The 18,194-nt window shown below is 43.7% G+C and overlaps 1 protein-coding gene and 1 long non-coding RNA gene across 3 annotated transcripts in view; both read right to left on the minus strand.

Moving 5' to 3' along the window:
* Nucleotides 1-12,986, minus strand: part of LOC141981757 (uncharacterized) — a 21,986-nt gene extending 9,000 nt beyond the window's left edge. The window contains exon 1 of the long non-coding RNA XR_012637904.1: nucleotides 12,941-12,986. This is a non-coding gene — a long non-coding RNA (uncharacterized LOC141981757). The remainder of the gene's footprint in view (nucleotides 1-12,940) is intronic.
* An 801-nt stretch (nucleotides 12,987-13,787) lies between these two features.
* Nucleotides 13,788-18,194, minus strand: part of SLC35F2 (solute carrier family 35 member F2) — a 40,511-nt gene continuing 36,104 nt past the window's right edge. For both annotated transcript variants that reach the window (XM_074943411.1, XM_074943422.1), the window contains exon 8: nucleotides 13,788-15,370. In XM_074943411.1, the coding sequence (XP_074799512.1) occupies nucleotides 15,146-15,370 (225 nt within the window). In that variant the 3' untranslated portion in view covers nucleotides 13,788-15,145. The remainder of the gene's footprint in view (nucleotides 15,371-18,194) is intronic.

An 18,194-nucleotide genomic window follows, 5' to 3' on the forward strand; every position in this document is an offset into this window, starting at 1 on the left:
ATTGTTTACTACAAGCTACTGGCTTAGCAGGATCTGGGACAGACAACCACAAGCTGCTGATGAGGTGGACTCCATGGACCTGCACCCCCGTGCTCCCAAAGACCAGACATGAAGGGCAGACTTATAGAGGTTCAAGGAGGACCATGATGACCCAGAAGTCTCGGGAAGGATTATGTTCTGAAGTACAATACCTTCCTGTGCTTTTATGGGGCAGTGTATTTTGAACGCAGCCCCTACATATGGCAGAGACTAAATAGTAGAGTCTAGACCTTAACCTCTCTGTACCTCAGTTTACTAATCTATATAAAAAAAGGATCCTAAGTCTCCCTTTGCTTCCTCATAGAGCTGCTGTAAGACATAATTCATTAGTGTTTATATGGTGCTTTGAGATCTTTCGATGGAAAATGCTACAGAAGTACAAAGTACTATTATCACGTATTAACTTTGCTTTTCCATCTTATCACCCGAATCAGACATCACAGTGAGCTCTCTGGGGTAGGGACTGTGTCTTACAATATATGTATACAGTGGAACTGTGATGAAGGATAAAAACCCCTCACTAGACAAGCAGGGGTTAAAGAATAGCTATGGGCTCAGGCAGCCCCACCTGGCTGTGTCTGTAAAGCATGGCAGCATTGGCGGAGGAGACTTAAAAGGGAGAAGACAACCCCCCAGCTCAGAGGATAGCTCTACACTGCAATTAAACACCTGCAGGTGGGTCAGAGCCCAGGCTCCAACCCAAGCCCAAACATGTGCACTGCAGTTAAACAGCCCCTTAGCCCAAGCCCAGTGAGCCCGAGTCAGCTGACACGGGCCAGCCATGGGTGTTTAATTGCTGTGTAGACCTACCCCGAGGGCCCAGCATAGGGAGGTGAACAGCCTCTGATCCTCCTCTCTCAAAGAGGAGCACAGCAGAGAGCCAAGCTGCTTTCAGTGCCTGTGAGCACAGAGCAGTCGGACAGATGGCTGGAGGATCCTGCTAGGACAGAGATGCTGGTGCAGCTCTTTACTGCTATTAATTTAGTTTCTTTCCTTTGTTATGTGGGGAACTGGGACCAGGGCTTGACCCCAGAGCAGACTGCTCTGAGAATGTGAGCCCTTAGAGGAGAAGGTGGGCTGATGTAGGAAGTAACTCAGGGAAGACGCATCAGGCCTGGCAAGATGGATCTTAACCATTCGCCAGAAGCCGGGCGGGGGAGGAGGGTGTCTGGGTTCCACGACAGCCTCACTGAGGAGACTAAAGTGAAGACCCCAGGCACAAGGGGCCTGACACACTAGTGGGCCTGCACCTGGGTTGTCGACCTGGCATGAGGTTCTGGGACTACTGAATGAAAACCCTGGATTAAAACCCCAAAAGGGGTGAGACTAAATGTAACCCAGCCAGAAGGCCGAGTCACAAGGCAAAGGAGACCACCAGCAGACTGCGTCAGCAGGTCTATGGAGAAAAAATCCTGCATCAGTGCACCTCACTGCCAAGTGGCAGACCAGCTGGTGAGTCACTCTGTCACTGGGCCCCAGCAAAGTGAGCCCAGATCAGAGCTTTGAGGCGCTGTCACAGTACAAAGAAAATGCTATACGAACTGAAGGTTAGTTACATTCCCAGAAGGAACTGTGGACTTTTTATTTATTGGATCCAATTTCCAATATGTAGAAAACTCAGGACATTTGTACTAACCACTCAGTCCATTGACCTAGATTCCTATCTTAGCAACTAATTAAAACGTCAATACCTGGTCAAAGAGTTAGAGTTCATGTCACTTCGTATTTCTGCTTGAAAAAGTGAAATGAAACAATTAACTAGATGGTACAATAAACCACTTTACATATTCACAGCATTATACACACACTCATTCATTTCTAACGGGATTTCCTGCCGCTGGAGCAGTCTGCTACTGAACTGATTATCAGAGCACACAGAAGCTTAGTTAGGATGGTGAGAACTCACAGCTTCCACATCTCAGCATGTCCTACTGTACCCAAGGTCACCGCCAGCAGGGCACAGGTGGAAAACCACGTGAGCTGGTGCAAATGCAATTGTGAAGGAGACAACGATGACAGTTCTCTGTTCCTGCTGCAACCATCCCAGTGTGCACTTGATCATTTATTATATATTTAGCTCTATTAATCATCTTATCCCATTCCTGAAACAGGCAGGATTACATTTCAGTGTGGTGTCAGAACTTTTCTTTTAACAGTGACTATACTGAGCTACACATTAACCAGCTTTCACATTTCACCCAGTGGACCATGTTAGCAAAGATGGCCTGGTGAGTTATTGTGAAGGTGACTCCTAAATGCCCCCTTTCTTTTGTGCCAGCCTCATCGCCAGCTTGGTATCCAGATGGCTTCTAACAGATGAAGCTGGAAGGAAAGCCAGTGGTGGGAGCCACATTTGTAGTAATGGAAGCAAGGAACAGGTTCTCATCCTCCGCCCTAGCATCCACAATGTCCCCGGTGGTGGCACTACTTCAGACGAAGCACTGCCTGGTGGCTCTTGGTGGTCTCTGCCAGGATACAGTATCAAGTGTGTCTCACCGAGAAGAGCTTCTTGTCTACTTCACACACAAGGTTGTTGAGCTTTGGACAGGACTGCTCAGCCAATGGTGGGTGATCATGCCAAAAGGAGACAAAGTTCTCTGCTGCATTTTAGCACATGTTCAGGAGGAGCATAGGGAACTGTGGGACATGACCTATGACTTGGACTCGTGCCCAACTGATAAAATCTCACAGTGCGACACTGGTCCATTGCTGGGGCAACAATTGACAAGATTGTTGACAGTTGCCTGATCGCTGATCTATTTTTTAAGGGGACATCATTAGGAAGGTGGTGGCAAAGCAGTACCTGGAATTCTCAGATCTCCTTGACCCTGACTATACCCCTCTTGTTCATGTTAGTGAGCCTTTATTTGAGTAGGCCCACTGATACCTATATTGCTATGTGCACAAACACTTACAAATGCTAGGCACTGAGGCTGTAGGTCAAGGTGTTTAATACCTTAGATCCAGTAGTCAGTGAGTTAACATGAAGCATCCTGATCTTAACTGAATAGCCAATCACTTTAAAGAAACTTGTGCAGCACTCTGATTCCCGGGCTTATGCCATGTGAAAGACAGTCAAATGACAGGAGACACAAACTGAGAGTCCCATTGGAAGACTTCGTAACACTGCTGGCCCCTGAAAGATTCATCTCAGAAACCATACAACACAGGGGAGCAGAGCACATCACATTGTCTGACAGTGCAACATCGTCCTCCATTCACAAGAGGAGTAATTGGATGAACTAGAGGAAAATAATGATTAGCTGTAGATCACTGGTGACATGTCCACACTGTGGAATCGTACTGAAAATCCTGTTTCTGAAGAATATACTATCTATCTGGATGGCAAAATTCTACCTTGGCATCCTACTCCCTAGAGGATGGACTAAATGGGACTTACTCGTAGGTCTCTTCTACATCTAACTGCTATAATTCCATATTCCAAAGGAAAGCACTTACTTAATTGTGCTGGCCAATCTTTGGTGAGGGGCTCTCTATTACAGACCCCAATATTCAGGAGAGTACTGGGGACACTGTCACTCACCTTCCCAGCCCCCTACATACAAGCATTGCTCCACTGGAGTAGGACTTTGCCCCATACTGCTTTAGGTGGCTCTGGGGAACTAAGACCCTGACAAAAAGCCAAATTGCGTGTCACTTTTGCCGCTCCTCAGAAAACCATGCTTGCATAGTCGTTGTATGAAGCATGATAAGGGGGCACTGCAGTGTCTTGGGGGTTGTATTTCTGTTTCCTCATTGATGGCTCCTACCAGCTGTCAGAGAATCTAAATTTTAAATCGCTTGGACAATGAAAGGGGAGACCTGTACTGAGGTGAGCAGGAAGATGAGGATGGAGAGAAAATACAGCGTTGGTTCAAATTTGCCACTTCCATAATGTTTTCTGACATCCTTGGGAACCGGATCCTGCAAAGTACTGAGAGCCCTGACCTTCTGCTGAAGGACAGCACAGGTTTGGATCCATGACAGTGGCCTTAATCTGACCCTGCAGTACCTTACATTATAGAGTGCTTTTTTTGTCCTGAAGTATCCTCAAGTGTTTCACAAACAAAAGCTGATCTAGATACTTTACACAGCGCTCATTGCATTTCATGAGTGAGTGAAGTCAACTCTGAGATGAAGTACCCAGTAGCACAGAGATTGTGTGTGTGTGTTCCTTACCTCATGCTGCTGGAAATCCCTAGCAACAGAACCTGTGTCCTCCCAGTGATCTGTGTACCTCAGTACAGACCTGTGTAAGTGGGTACAGCTAACTGAGATCCTGGCAAAACTCCCCCAAAAAACAGCAAGTGCCTGTCAGAGCACGGGAATTGTGGGAGGACAAGGAGCAAAAAATTCCAGAGTCTCGGTTGGAGGAACTTTCAATCCTGGCCAATGTGAGAGTCCCAAAACTAGAAACACCTGGTAGTTACAATTCATGTGATTGCTAGATGGCACGTGTGGGCATTTCTCAAGCGGTAGAGCACCCCTTTATTTCTTTTTGTATGTTTTGATATAAAAGAAGAAACTGTTTCCATGTCAAATGATTTATTTTAGATTTAAGAAAAACAACAGGAGTAAAAGCAAAGCCTCCATGAGAGAGCACAGTGTGTACTTCCTCAGTTACAAGCTGATGCAACTCTGAGAGTAAGATGGCTGTAGAAATCTGTACACAGGACACATATTTGCTCACACTGTGGTTTTATCTATTTACTAACATTTAACCACACATCAAATAATACAACTTTTTTTGTAGGTTGCATAGTGGACCATTTTGTGGCTACTGAGAGGAACCATAACTTTGTGCCTACTGACTTTTGTTTGACTAAATTCTTATCCTTAATATTGCATTAACATGGTGTGTGCAGTCATACTGTAATTTCATTCCAACCGCCTACATGCTCCCCTTAATTTAATCAAGCTACTCTAGTTTCCTTGTGAGTTATAAATCACTGTTGTTCTCAGGAAACAAATTAATTTACAGATGTTACAAGCGATAAGATTACCCGGTAGGGTTCCATTTTTAACACATGCAGCTTATAAACTTTATTAAATGAAAAGAATTTCTTCCAACAGGCACTTGCATTAATGGCAGAGGAAGACAAATTAGAGAAAGTGTTAGCTTTATACAGCATCGCAGGCTGCTTGCAACTGAATTTGACAGAGTGCTGTTATGAATAATACAACAAAGCTAGTGTATAAAATACACATCCACACCTGTGTTTTTCAGTATTCACTGACTATTGTTGGTGAATGCACAAGACACAAATGTGGTCACTAGAACATACAGGGGTGCTTTTCCAGTTGCTTAGCACTTTTGTCACTCTCACTTTCAGGGCTAACTTTCTAGTTCAGTTTCGGCCTGATGGTCTCTGGAAAGCTTGAGCAAAAAGGGTACCACTGCTTCTAGGATAGAAAGTGAAGAAATATCCTTGAATGCTATATAATGCTTCCGAGGAATTCTTTGCTCTTTGTTATGCAGGAGATCAGACTAGGTGACCCTCCTGGCCTTAAATGGTCCCTCCTGGTCTTAAAATCTGTGATAAAGTGCACTCTTTACAAAGCTTAATAGCTTACAGAAAGATGGAAAAAAACTGTTAAAAGGCACAATAGCCTGGTGGTTAAGGAAACTGCCCTGGGATTTTAGAACTACAGGTTCAATGCTCTGCTACACGTTTCCTCTGTGACATTGGCAAGTTACTTAATCTCTCTTTACTGTAAAATGGGGGTAATATACGCTGTGTCTTGTCTACTCAGATTATAAACTCTTTGGGCGGGGACAGTCTCTCACTGTGTATGGATAGGACCTAGCACAATGGGGCCCTGTTCTTGGCTGAGGCCTCAAGGTGTTGCAAAGAAATAATGATCAGCTTAAAATACAAAACTGCTGCTTTAGGGCCTAATGTTGTACTTCATCAGAATTCATGGCACTTGATGATCATGCAGGAGCTTGCAGGATCAAATTCTTCAATGGCATTTGGGTGACACTGGGAATATTTTTGATGAAAGGCTGATGAAATTCTAAAATCTTTAGTTGGACATTCTTCAGAAACTGTATCTGTTTGTGCCACATTGTTCACAGATCAGCCATATCGCCTTAGAGCAACTTTTCCTATCAGATTTCCCAAACTGATTTAAATGAGTATTTGCAAGGTGGCAGAGAACGGCATAAACTCTCCAACAATATATAATGCGTGCATAAACTGATGTGTTTGTCCTGAACATCACGTCATACAGAACTAAGTGCGTGTCTTATGAGTAAAGGTCATGATTCTTAAAATAGTTAATAGCCAATAGCTCTATTTTCTTCCTCAAATTCCAGTGACGATAATGTCACACACTCATACTCTGTTGCACTCAGTTTTTCAGACACATCACAACATTCTAATGCCAGCTAGGTTTCTGATGTCCTTGAGACCAAACCCTGCAGCAAGGCAGGAAGTCACGCTCTTTGGTTTGGACACATAGATTCAATTCATCTGAAACATCCGAATTTCTTTTTTTTTCAGTACAGTGCTTGCATGCTTAAAAACGTCTGCCTTGTAACTTCTCCCCCAGGTGCTGTATGCTCTTATATTGATTCATTATCTTGACACTCATTTCCCCAGCAACAGTGAATGTGTGTCACTTGTGTTCTTAAGAGATGCACAAATCTAAGAGGCTCTAGACCTTATTGCTTTCTGATCTGTGCCTTGCCTCCACAAAACAAGCCACTGGAAAGGGGAACTGATTGCAGCATTAAAGGGATAAGCCGCCCTTCACCTGTATGTCACTCACTCAAACCCAGACCAGTCTTACCAAACTTTGTGCTTGGACACAATTTCTAGATATATCCCCTCTCACCTCACTGAGCACCGTAACAACAAAAAGCTGTGAGGGGAAGGACGGACTACTGGTTAGCAGGCCTGGATTAAAGTTCCTGTTCTGCCATAGAGTTCCTCTGTGACACTAGGCAAGACACTTAGCCTCCCCTGTACCTCAGTTTCCCACCTATCAAGTGGCTAATAGAGCTTCCTAGCTCATAGGGGTGTTATGAGGCTAAATGCATTAAAAATTGTGTGATACACTTCGCTACTGCTATAATGGATGCCTTAGACGTTCCAAAGGTAAATAGATAGAAAAAAGCATGTAAATCGGTGATATTCAGAATGTGACTTTATTGAACTGTGACCGTATAGATCATTGTTGCAACCAGGGTCTTATGGTTGCACCAGGTCTTGTACAGAGGAGGTCAAGTGCGGTGTCTATGGAAAGGTTGTACTTTGCTGTCTGTATGTGTGTATCATTTTTGTATTTGAAGTTATGAATATTGGCTATGTACTTGTATCTCAATGTGTTTGATTCTAAGTAGCCTCCGTGAAGCATTTGGTCAGCTTCGTGAGAAAGGACTATTCTCAGTAAATGCCCAATCAAGAAACACTTAACTGACAATGGACTTTGGGAGACGCCAATCGACATCTGAGCTTTCCTGGGAACATTCAAACTAACATGTAAACAATAGCATCGGCCTGTAAAAAACTGAATCATTCATAGACATGTGACTTGCCCAGGTGGCTACAAACTCCATCTTGTTGCTGTGACTTTGCACAGGAGAACAAAGGGGTTTCCGCCCACAAGAGAAAGGCCCGGGAAACCACTCCATTTTGTCTTCAGCTGGTTTAAGAGATGGCCTCTCCTCCCCAAAGTAGGGTGACCAGACAGCAAGTGTGAAAAATCGGGACGGGGAGAGGGGGGGTAATATGAGCCTATATAAGAAAAAGACTCAAAAATCGTGACTGTCCCTATAAAGTCGGGACATCTGGTCACCCTACCCCAAAGAGATGCCTGAAAGAAACTGGAACAAAGGACAGTAACTACAGGGGTGTGAGTGATTGCTGGACCCAGACTAGGAAGGAGTCTAGTGTGTGAAAGAAGCTTATTGGAACATCTCTGAGGGTGAGATTTACCTGCATTCAGTTTCCTACTGTATTAGGCTTAGACTTGCATGTTTTTGTTTTATTTTGCTTGGTAACTGACTTTGTTCTGTCTGTTATTACTTGGAACCACGTAAATCCTACTTTTTATATTTAATAACATTACTTTTGCTTATTATTGAACCCAGAGTTAGTGACTAATACCTGGGGGAGCAAACAGCTGTGTGATAGAAAGATACTCTATCAGTGTTATAGAGGGCAGACAATTTATGAGTTTTCCCTGTATAAGCTTTATACAGAATAAAACAGATTTATTTGGGGTTTGGATCCCATTGGGAACTGGGTATCTGGGTGCTGGACACAGGAGCACTTCTTAAGCCATTTTCAGTTAAGTCTGCAGCTTTGAGGGACGTGGTTCAGACCTGTGTCTGTGTTTGCGGCAGACTGGTATGTCTGGCTCAACAAGGCAGGGTTCTGAAATCCCAAGGTGGCCGGGAAAACAGACCCAGAGATAGTCTCAGCACATCAGGTGGCAGTCCCAAGGGGATTTCTGTGACCCAACCCGTCACACAGACCTCAGTGGTTCAGGAGCCAAATTAGCAATCAACTTTACTCAAAAGACACTCTGCTTAAAAAAGCTTGGGAATAATGAACCTGTTGTTGAAAAACAGCTTGGATGGGAGCCTTGAAGGGACATAGGCATTGCAGTGCTGAGCGTCACAGCACTAATTTTTAGGCGCCTAGAAAGATCATGGGAAAAACACTGCGACCCACAAAGTGAGGTGCCCAGGCTCCTATACAATGAATGGGGAGACACAGGCACCTAAGTATGCAATCCACAAAAGCCGGCATGCTGGGTGGGGAGCCGCCTGAGCTAGCCAAAGACAGATGCCCACAGGAGTGGTGTGTGCTAAACCCTGCCCCTCTCATGGAGATAGGCACCTAGGTCAGTTTAGCAATCCAGGAACGGGAACCCCACTGTCTGCAGTCAGGCAGCTCAAGCACCAAGGCTGCTTTTTGAGGGAATGTGTTAGGTGGCTGCCTTGCTTTGCACACAATGGCAGGAGGTGCTCCCCTTACAAGTTATAGCCAAGTAGTTAGAGTACTTGTCTGGGGTGTGAGAGATCCAGGTTCAATTCCCCACTTTCTAGGGAGGAAGGGGCAAGGATTTGAACAGGACTCTTAAACCTCTCAGGAGAGTGTGCTACCCACTGAGCTACAGGACATTCTGAGGTGAGGCTCCCTCATTCGCTCCTCTTGAAGCTGTTGCAGTCTGGATAAATAATGAAAGAGTGGCTTGGGCAGGGGGACTGGACCCAGGGTCTCCCACCTTGGTGCCCTAAGCACTGGGCTACAGAGTCATTCTCTTACACATGCTCTCTGTCTGGTCCAATGACTGTTTCATCCACAGGGAGTCAGAGAGAGAGATAGACAGCATGGGAACCACTCCGTAGTGCAGTGTTTAGGGTATGCACATGGGAGACCCTGGATCTAGTCCCCCATCTCCAATTGTTCTTGCATCATTTATCCAGAGCTTCACTAAGAGCAACTGAGGGAACCCTGCATCAGAATATACCAGAGCTCCCTGGCTGGAGCACCCTCCTAAGCAGTATTCCTTTTCCCCCTCTGGTGGAGCGGGGGAAGGGAGAGCATGGCAGAATTGAACCTGGATCTCCACATCCCAGGTGAATGCTGTAACCTGAATGGGACCTGATCCACCAGGTGTACTCACAGGCCACCTACTGGATCAGGTCCTGCATGTGCCTTAGGCAGCTGAACTCCTGCCTTCCCCCGGTTCATGAATTGTGCTGGGGTGTTGGCACCCAGATGCCTAGAGGGAGGCAGCGGTATGTGTGCCCATAGGCAGGAACAGAGGTGTCTAGGGATCCTTTACGTTTAAACACTTAGGCACCAAGTGACAGTAATCTCGCTTACACCAATTTTACACAGATTTAACGCCATTGGCTACAAAGCAAATGAAGAGTAGCTGATATTGGGTCCCATCTACTTACTTATATGCTAAGTTGTAACTAATCTTATATAATATGCAGACAGACTTTTCTGAATTACCAGCATTAGACTTGGCAGCACTTCATTTTGTAAATTAGCCAAAATTTGAATTTGCGCCCTTATCTATATGTATTCCCAGATAAAAATCTACATTCAGATGGCATTAAGGTTGAGTGTATCTCAGTAATTTAGCGTAAGTACATTACAGGACTATTGCAATTATCTCAAAAAGAAGCATGAGCCCAGGAAATTCAGATAAGGTTAAAACTAAAAGTAATCCAAACATGTTAAACTATGGGAATAAACAATAAGTGCATCCTAACAACCTTAATTCTGCCCTGTCATGACACCATGTAATAACCATCTGATTACGATTAAGACATTTTAGTATTTGTTGGCCCAGACTAGCTGAAAGTCTTCAAAAGTCAGTTATTAGATGATTTATTTCCCTCTTGATGTCAACACATGGCAGAGTTAACGTTCTTTAATGTAGCCTACACACAACACTTAGGTGGGTTTAAACTACAGGGCAAGATTGAAGCATTTGTGTTTACTCTGTAATAATCATTTGGGATAAATAAAACTGAACCTGGGTGCTGAACTTCTTAAAGGAACTATTTAAAACCTTTAATCCCTGGAAGCATTGTGATTTTGGGGAGAATACACGTCCCCACTTCCCCCGCCCCATCATACATAAAGGGTTGAGTCCCTGCTTTAAGTATAAAATTCAATTTAGCATTCTCTTTGGAGACGCAGCTAAACCCTCTACAATATGTAGGAACATTAAATGTTCTAGTTCACCTTTTTTAAGGTTTATAGGCATTTCTAGGGTGTTTGCCACTGCAGGTGTATTTGACTTCCTCACAAATAGGGATTAATTAAACCTCACGAGTGCCTGGCAAGCTAGGTAAGTATTGTTATAGCAGGGGACGTTAGAGGGCTTTCCCTTCACCCTCTTGCCTGGTTCTTGTCACGCAGACAGAAAGCAGAAGACCAGAAGTCCGAAGTGCAGGCAATTTGATGTTTATTGGGGTTCATTCCAAGGAAGCATATCCACAGCTCTCCATGCCGGCAGAGTCTGTTTCCCATTGTTCCATTCCCAGCTCTGACCTTTACCCCGTGTCCCCCTTCCCAGCTTTGATGCTGCAGAGCCTTGCCTGTGTCTCCCTTCCCCATTCCCACCTCCCATCCCCCACTCCTTAGCAGGCCCAATATACCTTGAGTGCACACCCCTAGTCACACCCCTTACAACTTATGGTCATGTTCCGTTTGGGAGGGTTGTGAGTTGGAGTCTTCATCCCACCTCTTTTGTATCCCAGGGGAGGGTAAGGAGTGAGGTTGTAATCTGGTCAGAGGCAGGCATTTCTCTGGTCTTTCAGTGTTTTACCTTCCCCCCATCCAATCCCAACTTGTCCCTCCTGACTGGTTGCTTGACCTTGCCTTGAAATAAGGAGCTGAGGCAGTCTTCAAGTGTGCACTCATATATTTACATTTCCACCACCATGCCCAGTAACACTTTAGCTGTATCCCTTATCTTTTCCCATTGTACCATTGCCCCATTTGGTTGTGGGAAATTCAACACACAGTCTCTTTGTTCGTTGTTCTTCACACATATTAGTATAAGATACAAAACGTCAAAACCAGAATTCTATCTCAGGCTGGCAAACAAGCCTATATACTAACAAGGGTCACCAGCTGACCCTGGTAGTCACTCTTACAAGCTTCTTTTTCGTGACATGTGAGCAAGTCTATGATTTTATGAAGTATGTGGTGTTAGAAGTAAATGTCGCATTGATGTGCTGGTTTGGGGGGTTTTCTGATTTTGTTTCTTTAGGAGAGATACGGCAAGCAGAAAAAGAGTTTTTCCTTTGGCCTTTCTCTCTCTATCTTTGAGAGAGAATTCTAGAGACAGAGTTGCTCCCTGGAAACCAGGCATTCAAGTTTGGGCTGAAATCGCAGAAAGAGGGGATGGCCCTGCATGATGTTTGTGACCACCACTAAGCTAGGATAGCATATGTGTAAATAAAACAAGTTTCACTGAGAATATACCCCGCCTCCACATAGCTGATTCTTCTACAAATAGGAAGCTCCGCTGCAAGGCCTCAACAGCTGCTTTACTCAGCCAAGGAGTGACAGTCTTATCATTCTCCTTTTACATACAGGGAAAGTGAAGTGCAAAGAGTAAGGCCAAAAAAAAAAGTTCTTATTGACTTTTACACAAAGAAATACACACCCACCACACATCTTAAGTACAGGTAAAATCCCTGTTATATCCACCACTGGTTAGCTAATTTACCAAATTCTTGCCCCATAAAAGGAAGAGTTTTTACACCAATGAGTCACAGATGAAACGGGATGAACCCAGTGCTTCATTTGTGCCAGGGCTTGCCAGGTACCTGGCACAAATGGTACCTCAAATGGCACAAATGGCACCCTGGCACCTGTAGGCTTGGCAGTTCCTAACCCCCGCAGCTCTGGGCTTGCTGCATCCGTTATGAATGTAAAAACGTTGCTTGAGCCCCAGCATCTAATTGCTTGAGCCCTGGCACCTCTTTTATTACAAATTATGCACTGGATGAACCCTTACATTTTAGATTATTGAGTCACTTTGGAACCATGCTGTCATGGACACCTGCCCATGCCTGGCCTACCCCAGTGGGAGTTTTCAAAGGATAGAGTAAGAGCTTGTATAAATCAGCGCTAACAGGGCACCCTCAGACTGTGGGAAAGATCTCCATGGGGCTCTAGGAGTTTGATGGAGAGCTTTGCCTGCTGCCAAAGCACAATGGAATACCAGTTGAGTACCCCTCACATACAAGGACTGCTGTGACATGAGGCGAATGATGCCACATAGCCACAATGCCTTCCCCCGCCACCCTTCTGAGGAAAGATTTTGGCACACAGGAGCAGACCTTCCTCTCCTTTCATCCCTTCGATGGGACATATCAGAGGGGAGGGTGTGAATAGCAGAGCTCACTTACCTTTGTTTTCACCATTCTCCCGAGCAGCGCAGTCACCGCCTCTTATTTTGCCTGTGTCCGTTTCTGATGGACTGCAAGTCAGGTAGCATTTCTGTTGGAATGATTATTACATGCTAGTGCTGTAGCCTTGTACTTTCTTTTCTTTGTTCTATGATTCATTCGCCACTTGGGTAAAGGAGCACACTGTTCTTTTGTGTGTCCTACTTTCCTGCTTTAACTAAAATGGCTGTAAGTAAAGACAATAAAAATGCACAGTCTTGGCCATGCAGCACTGCATACGGTACATGTCAACACGCTATGGAATATGACAAACCATGTTGTTATAATATAAACTCTTAGTTTAGAGAATGGATTCTTAACGCTCCATCTAGTGCCCACACAAAGTCAATACTAGTACAATATGCCTATGGTGTGATCGTAGAGAAACAAGGTGGATGAGGTAATATCTTTTATTGGACCAACTTCCTTTGACGAGAGAAGCAAGCTTTGGAAGAGCTCTGTGTAGTTCGAAAGCTTATCTCTTTCACCAACGGAAGTTGGTCCAATAAAAGATATTACCTCCCCCACCTTGTCTCTCTAATATCCTGGGACCAACATGGCTACAACATTGCAATACAGTCTGATCTGTAACTAAGGAATTAGGTTCAGTGTTCTGTACCCTTCACCTATGAATCCTGAGTGGTAGCATTTTGCACTCATGTTGCACTGGTGCAAATGGCAACACAAGGTGCAAGGCAACAGAGAATTGGACCCAAAGCTTTTCATAAGGATCAGCAGCTCTTCTAATCCTTGTCTGTATGAAGTATTCAGTGTAAAGGCAATATTGAAAAATAGCCACCTCACTGTGTACTGAATATTTATTTTGTGATCTCTGAAGAAAACTGGATAAACCACTTTGCACAAATGAAGTACAACAGACCTATACAAAAAACAATCACATTGTAATTTGATACCCAGTATCTTCTAAAGAGGACCATTTACCATTTAAGACAAAACCTGTTAGTTTAAAAAATAGTTTGGTCAGTAAAAATCAATAAATACAGTCTTTAACAGAAAGTGAAATTCCAACAGGCAAAAACAGAGTGAGAACCAGATCTTCAGCTGGTGTAAATTGACACAGTGGAACTATGCAGATTTACACCTAAAAGTCTGGCCACAGAATGTCTAAACAATCTCAAAACCTCACTTTCATGTAGTGACAGATCAGTTTTAATCACAGATTAGAAATGAAAAAAAATGGCACAAATAAAGACAAATTAATTACAAGCCTAGCAAAAGTACTTAACATTTTGGAGAGCCAGAGATCATTGCTACAAAGAATGAGCTGATGTGGGGCACCAGCAGCATCCCCGCCCATGCTCACTTAGCGGCATCTCCCCCTTTTTTTTAAAAAAAAATGTGGACTGCCAATTTTGCGTGTGGCTCCAGTGAAGGAATGAGGTCCTACATCACTTGGTAGATGTACACAGGTATTATGAGAGAGAGTGAGAAGGGGGATGAGGAATATCTTTTATTGGACAAGTTTCTGTTAGTGGAAGGCACAAGCTTTCAAGCTTCACAAAGCGCTTCCTTCCTGAGACCTGAGGAAGGGCTTTGTGAAGCTTGAAAGCCTGTCCTTTCCACTAACGGAAGCTGGTCCAATACAAGATATACCTCACCCACCTTATGTGTCTCATATCCTGGGACCAACACAGCTACAACATTGTAAACATATGTATGATGGCATGTAGAGCTAGATCTTGCAAGGTGCTGAGGGCCTCTTGAGAAGTGCCGAGTGCTCTCAAATCCCACTCATTTCAATGGGAGCAGAGGACACTCCCTTAGCACCTTGCAGGATTGGGCCCTTAATAGTTAACACACAACAAAGGATTTCTGCTCCAGCTAGTGACCTGAGAGCTAGCTTTGGCTTCATCTTTGTAAGGCATTTGGTCTTAAATTAATCAAACTTTCTGAACATGAGGTTCTGTCACTTCCCAGAGGCTTCCAAATATATTTCTACTTCACTTTAAGGGACAGATCTTCAGTTGGATTAGATTAACATAGCTTCATTGATTGAGGATCCAGTTTTAACAGCTAAGCGTTTATCCAGTGTACTAAAACAAATGCAGCATGATGTACACTCTTGGCAACAGAGCAGTTCTCCATATCGATATTGAGAGATAATTTTGGCAGTATAAAGGCTTCCTTTAAAACGCTGCTAGTTTTCTAACCCGTGTTCACCTGCACATTTTCCTCTTTAGTATATTGTACAGTAGCAGCAGGAGTTTCCTGGTGGTTGTCCTCAATTTTTAGTCCAAGGTTATCAAACCCAATGCTGGCTGGTTGTGGCAAACTGGTTGTGGCTTCTTCTGCTGTTCGAGTTGGAGTAGAACAGTACAAAATGAAGCCCACCATAATGACACCAAAGGACAGAAGGTAGAGACCTGAAAACTGACAAGGATATGGGGAGGGGAAGGGAAATAGATGTGGTTAGTAATCCTGACTTATGATTGTGCCTTGCAGAAAGAGCATCAGTTACAGCTACACTTTCTTTATGACTCAATATTTAGAATGCATCCATCACCATAGTATATAGGGCCCAAAAAACAAAATTCAGAAGCTCAGTCCACTGTCAGACTCAGACTGCCTTATTGTTCCTCTCCACTTCCCCTTCTTAACACTGGTATACAGGGAATTGTTGTCCTAAGTTTAGACACCCATCTTGACGGATGTGACCAAGGATAACATGGTTCTAGATACGGTGATGGCAAGGAGTAATTGTTTATGCAAGTGAACACTAATGTAATGTACCACTGAGTGTTTTCAATTTTAAATGCAACATGGCCAAATTCTGTGATGGATTTACTCCAGACTTTCACCTGTGAGAAAGAATTTGTCCCTGTTGTTGGAATCCTGCAAGTCACTAGATCAGTAGGTGTGTTGTACATCACTTTTAACCATTTGATGTGCTATATACTTGTTATTACTGGGCCAAACCTGTTTTTCTGTCTCCTGATATACACCAGTTTAATTTCACAGAAATTATACCAGTGTAAAGAGATAACTACTAGTAGGTGGATCAGGCAAACAGGAATTGGTCCATTATTATCATCCAGTAAACTGTTAACATTCTAAAAAAGGAAGGATTACTACAAACCATCTTGATAGGAAAATAAGAGTCCACTTAAAGTGTTGACTTTATAAAATTGGATTTAAAATGTAAAAGGATCAAATTACCCTCAGCTGGGAACAGTTTGTCAGCAGACACAAAAAGCTACAGATTTTCTTCCCAACACCATAATTACTGAAGCAGCCGGATGACTGAAATCAAAATATCCCTGCTTAAAACTAACTCCCCAGTAATAATGCAGGCATAATATTCTTTTGAGGCCTGATCCTGCTGTCAACAGAAAGACTCCCATTGGTTTCAATGCATGCAGGATTGTTCCATACGTCTTTGTTATCTGGGCTTATTGTCTTATGGCTGAGATTTTCAATTATGTCTTATGATTATTGTTTAATACTATGAATTCTGATGGAGGTTTATATTGTTTCACTTGTCTGCTAATACTTGCACTGACAGTTCTGGTGTCAAGAGGATTCTATTACCAACTACAATTAATGTTGACAAAGTCAGTGTCGAAAATTATTTTCAGCTGAATCAGAATGCAGTATAGCAACCCAGCTTTAAACAAGTTCAGTTGCTCGGCGTATTGGCATGAATACTAGCCAGAACTTTTCAAACACTGGCCTCAATTTTAAGGAAAACAAGTAATTCCTCACAGTCACAAAATGAAGGAAAAATTGGGACTTCAGACTCAAGCCTCTTTGATAGCTCAGCGCTTTGAAGGGCACCACATGATACTGCACGTGGAGAGGTGAGCTGGCTCAGAATGGACAGGGGCCTGAGCTTAATATGGTCACGCAGGCACAACTGAAGTTGAACTACTAAGGAAGGGTAAATGGCTGCTACAATTCCAACTCCTCAGCTTCTACATCGAAGGATTTCAGAAATGATGAAAATTGTGCCAGATTCTGCTCAGTTACACTGATGTTAATCTGGAGTAACTCTTACCTGTAATGGAGTTACAAAAGTTTAAACTGAAGACAGAATTTTGCCCATGGATGTCTAAATTTTATTTATTGGTTCCCATGAAGACGGTCTGTTTTCACAGAGCCTTCGGTTTACGTCCACGGTTATCTTATAGCCAGGCAGCTAAATTCTCATCAGGCACACAGACGTAGCAAAGCAGAGTGTACTGGTGCCCATAATCTCTAATAAGCATGCTCATGCACAGCTTCCCCTGCTATGCCCCACCTAAAAGGATTATTCTTCTTAGGATCTGTGGCTAAGACTTTCAAACTGACTGATCTGGGGGCGTGACTTTCTAAAAATGCTGAGCACTCAGCCCTGAAACTCAGGCCCTTTTTGGGGTGCAACCAAAACTTGAGGCACACAAAATAGTCACCTTTGAAAGTCTTAGCTTAGCTGCAGAGCTATTGCCAGGTCCAAGGGAAACACACAGGCATAAACATGAAGATCATACCTTGGCCCACCCAGGAATGCCTCTGCCTCTCAAGGAGGGGTTGTAGGACAGTTTCTTCAGGGCTTTAAAGGGAGATAATGAGAACAATGATCGTACCCTCTTCCTTGCACTTTCACTGCTGAACATAGGATTTCTGGACACACAGCACCTGCTGTGACTTGGCATAAGACAGACAACTCATCTCCAATCTGCACTGTGGATTTTTGTGACATAACACTGTACCATGCATGAAACTCCCACTGTCATTGATAGGAGGCCTGAGTACATAATGTGCAACAGACTGCTACAATATGGACTGGAGAAAGTTTTGACCACTGAATAGCTTGCAGCATAGGAACTGCAAGTAAGCAAAAGGGGTGATTGGAGCCCATTTGTGAGCACCCACAAAATGACTGCTGAAACTTACATCCATCCTGTAATTAGAGATGATGGTTCCCTAAGCTTTCCAATCATATTTATGTTTTACCTAATTATTGCACTGATGTCTTGTACTGACACCAATTATTCCAGAATATTTACCAGTCACTTTAATGCAAACTCCGCTGGGATTTCTTTTCAATAGGATACTGCCAACTGCTCTTGGGGCACTCTCCCTCTAGAGGTCCTAGCTTCCTCCTAACCTGTCCCCCTTTCTACTTCACATTAGCCCATTCAATCAACTTAGCCTAAAATGAGTCAATCAGCCCTTAAACTCTGGGGTGTGCAGACTTCCTTTGTCTACCTATCAT

The sequence above is a fragment of the Natator depressus genome, chromosome 1 (assembly GCF_965152275.1).
Source record: "Natator depressus isolate rNatDep1 chromosome 1, rNatDep2.hap1, whole genome shotgun sequence".
In the NCBI taxonomy this organism is placed as follows: Eukaryota; Metazoa; Chordata; order Testudines; family Cheloniidae; genus Natator; species Natator depressus.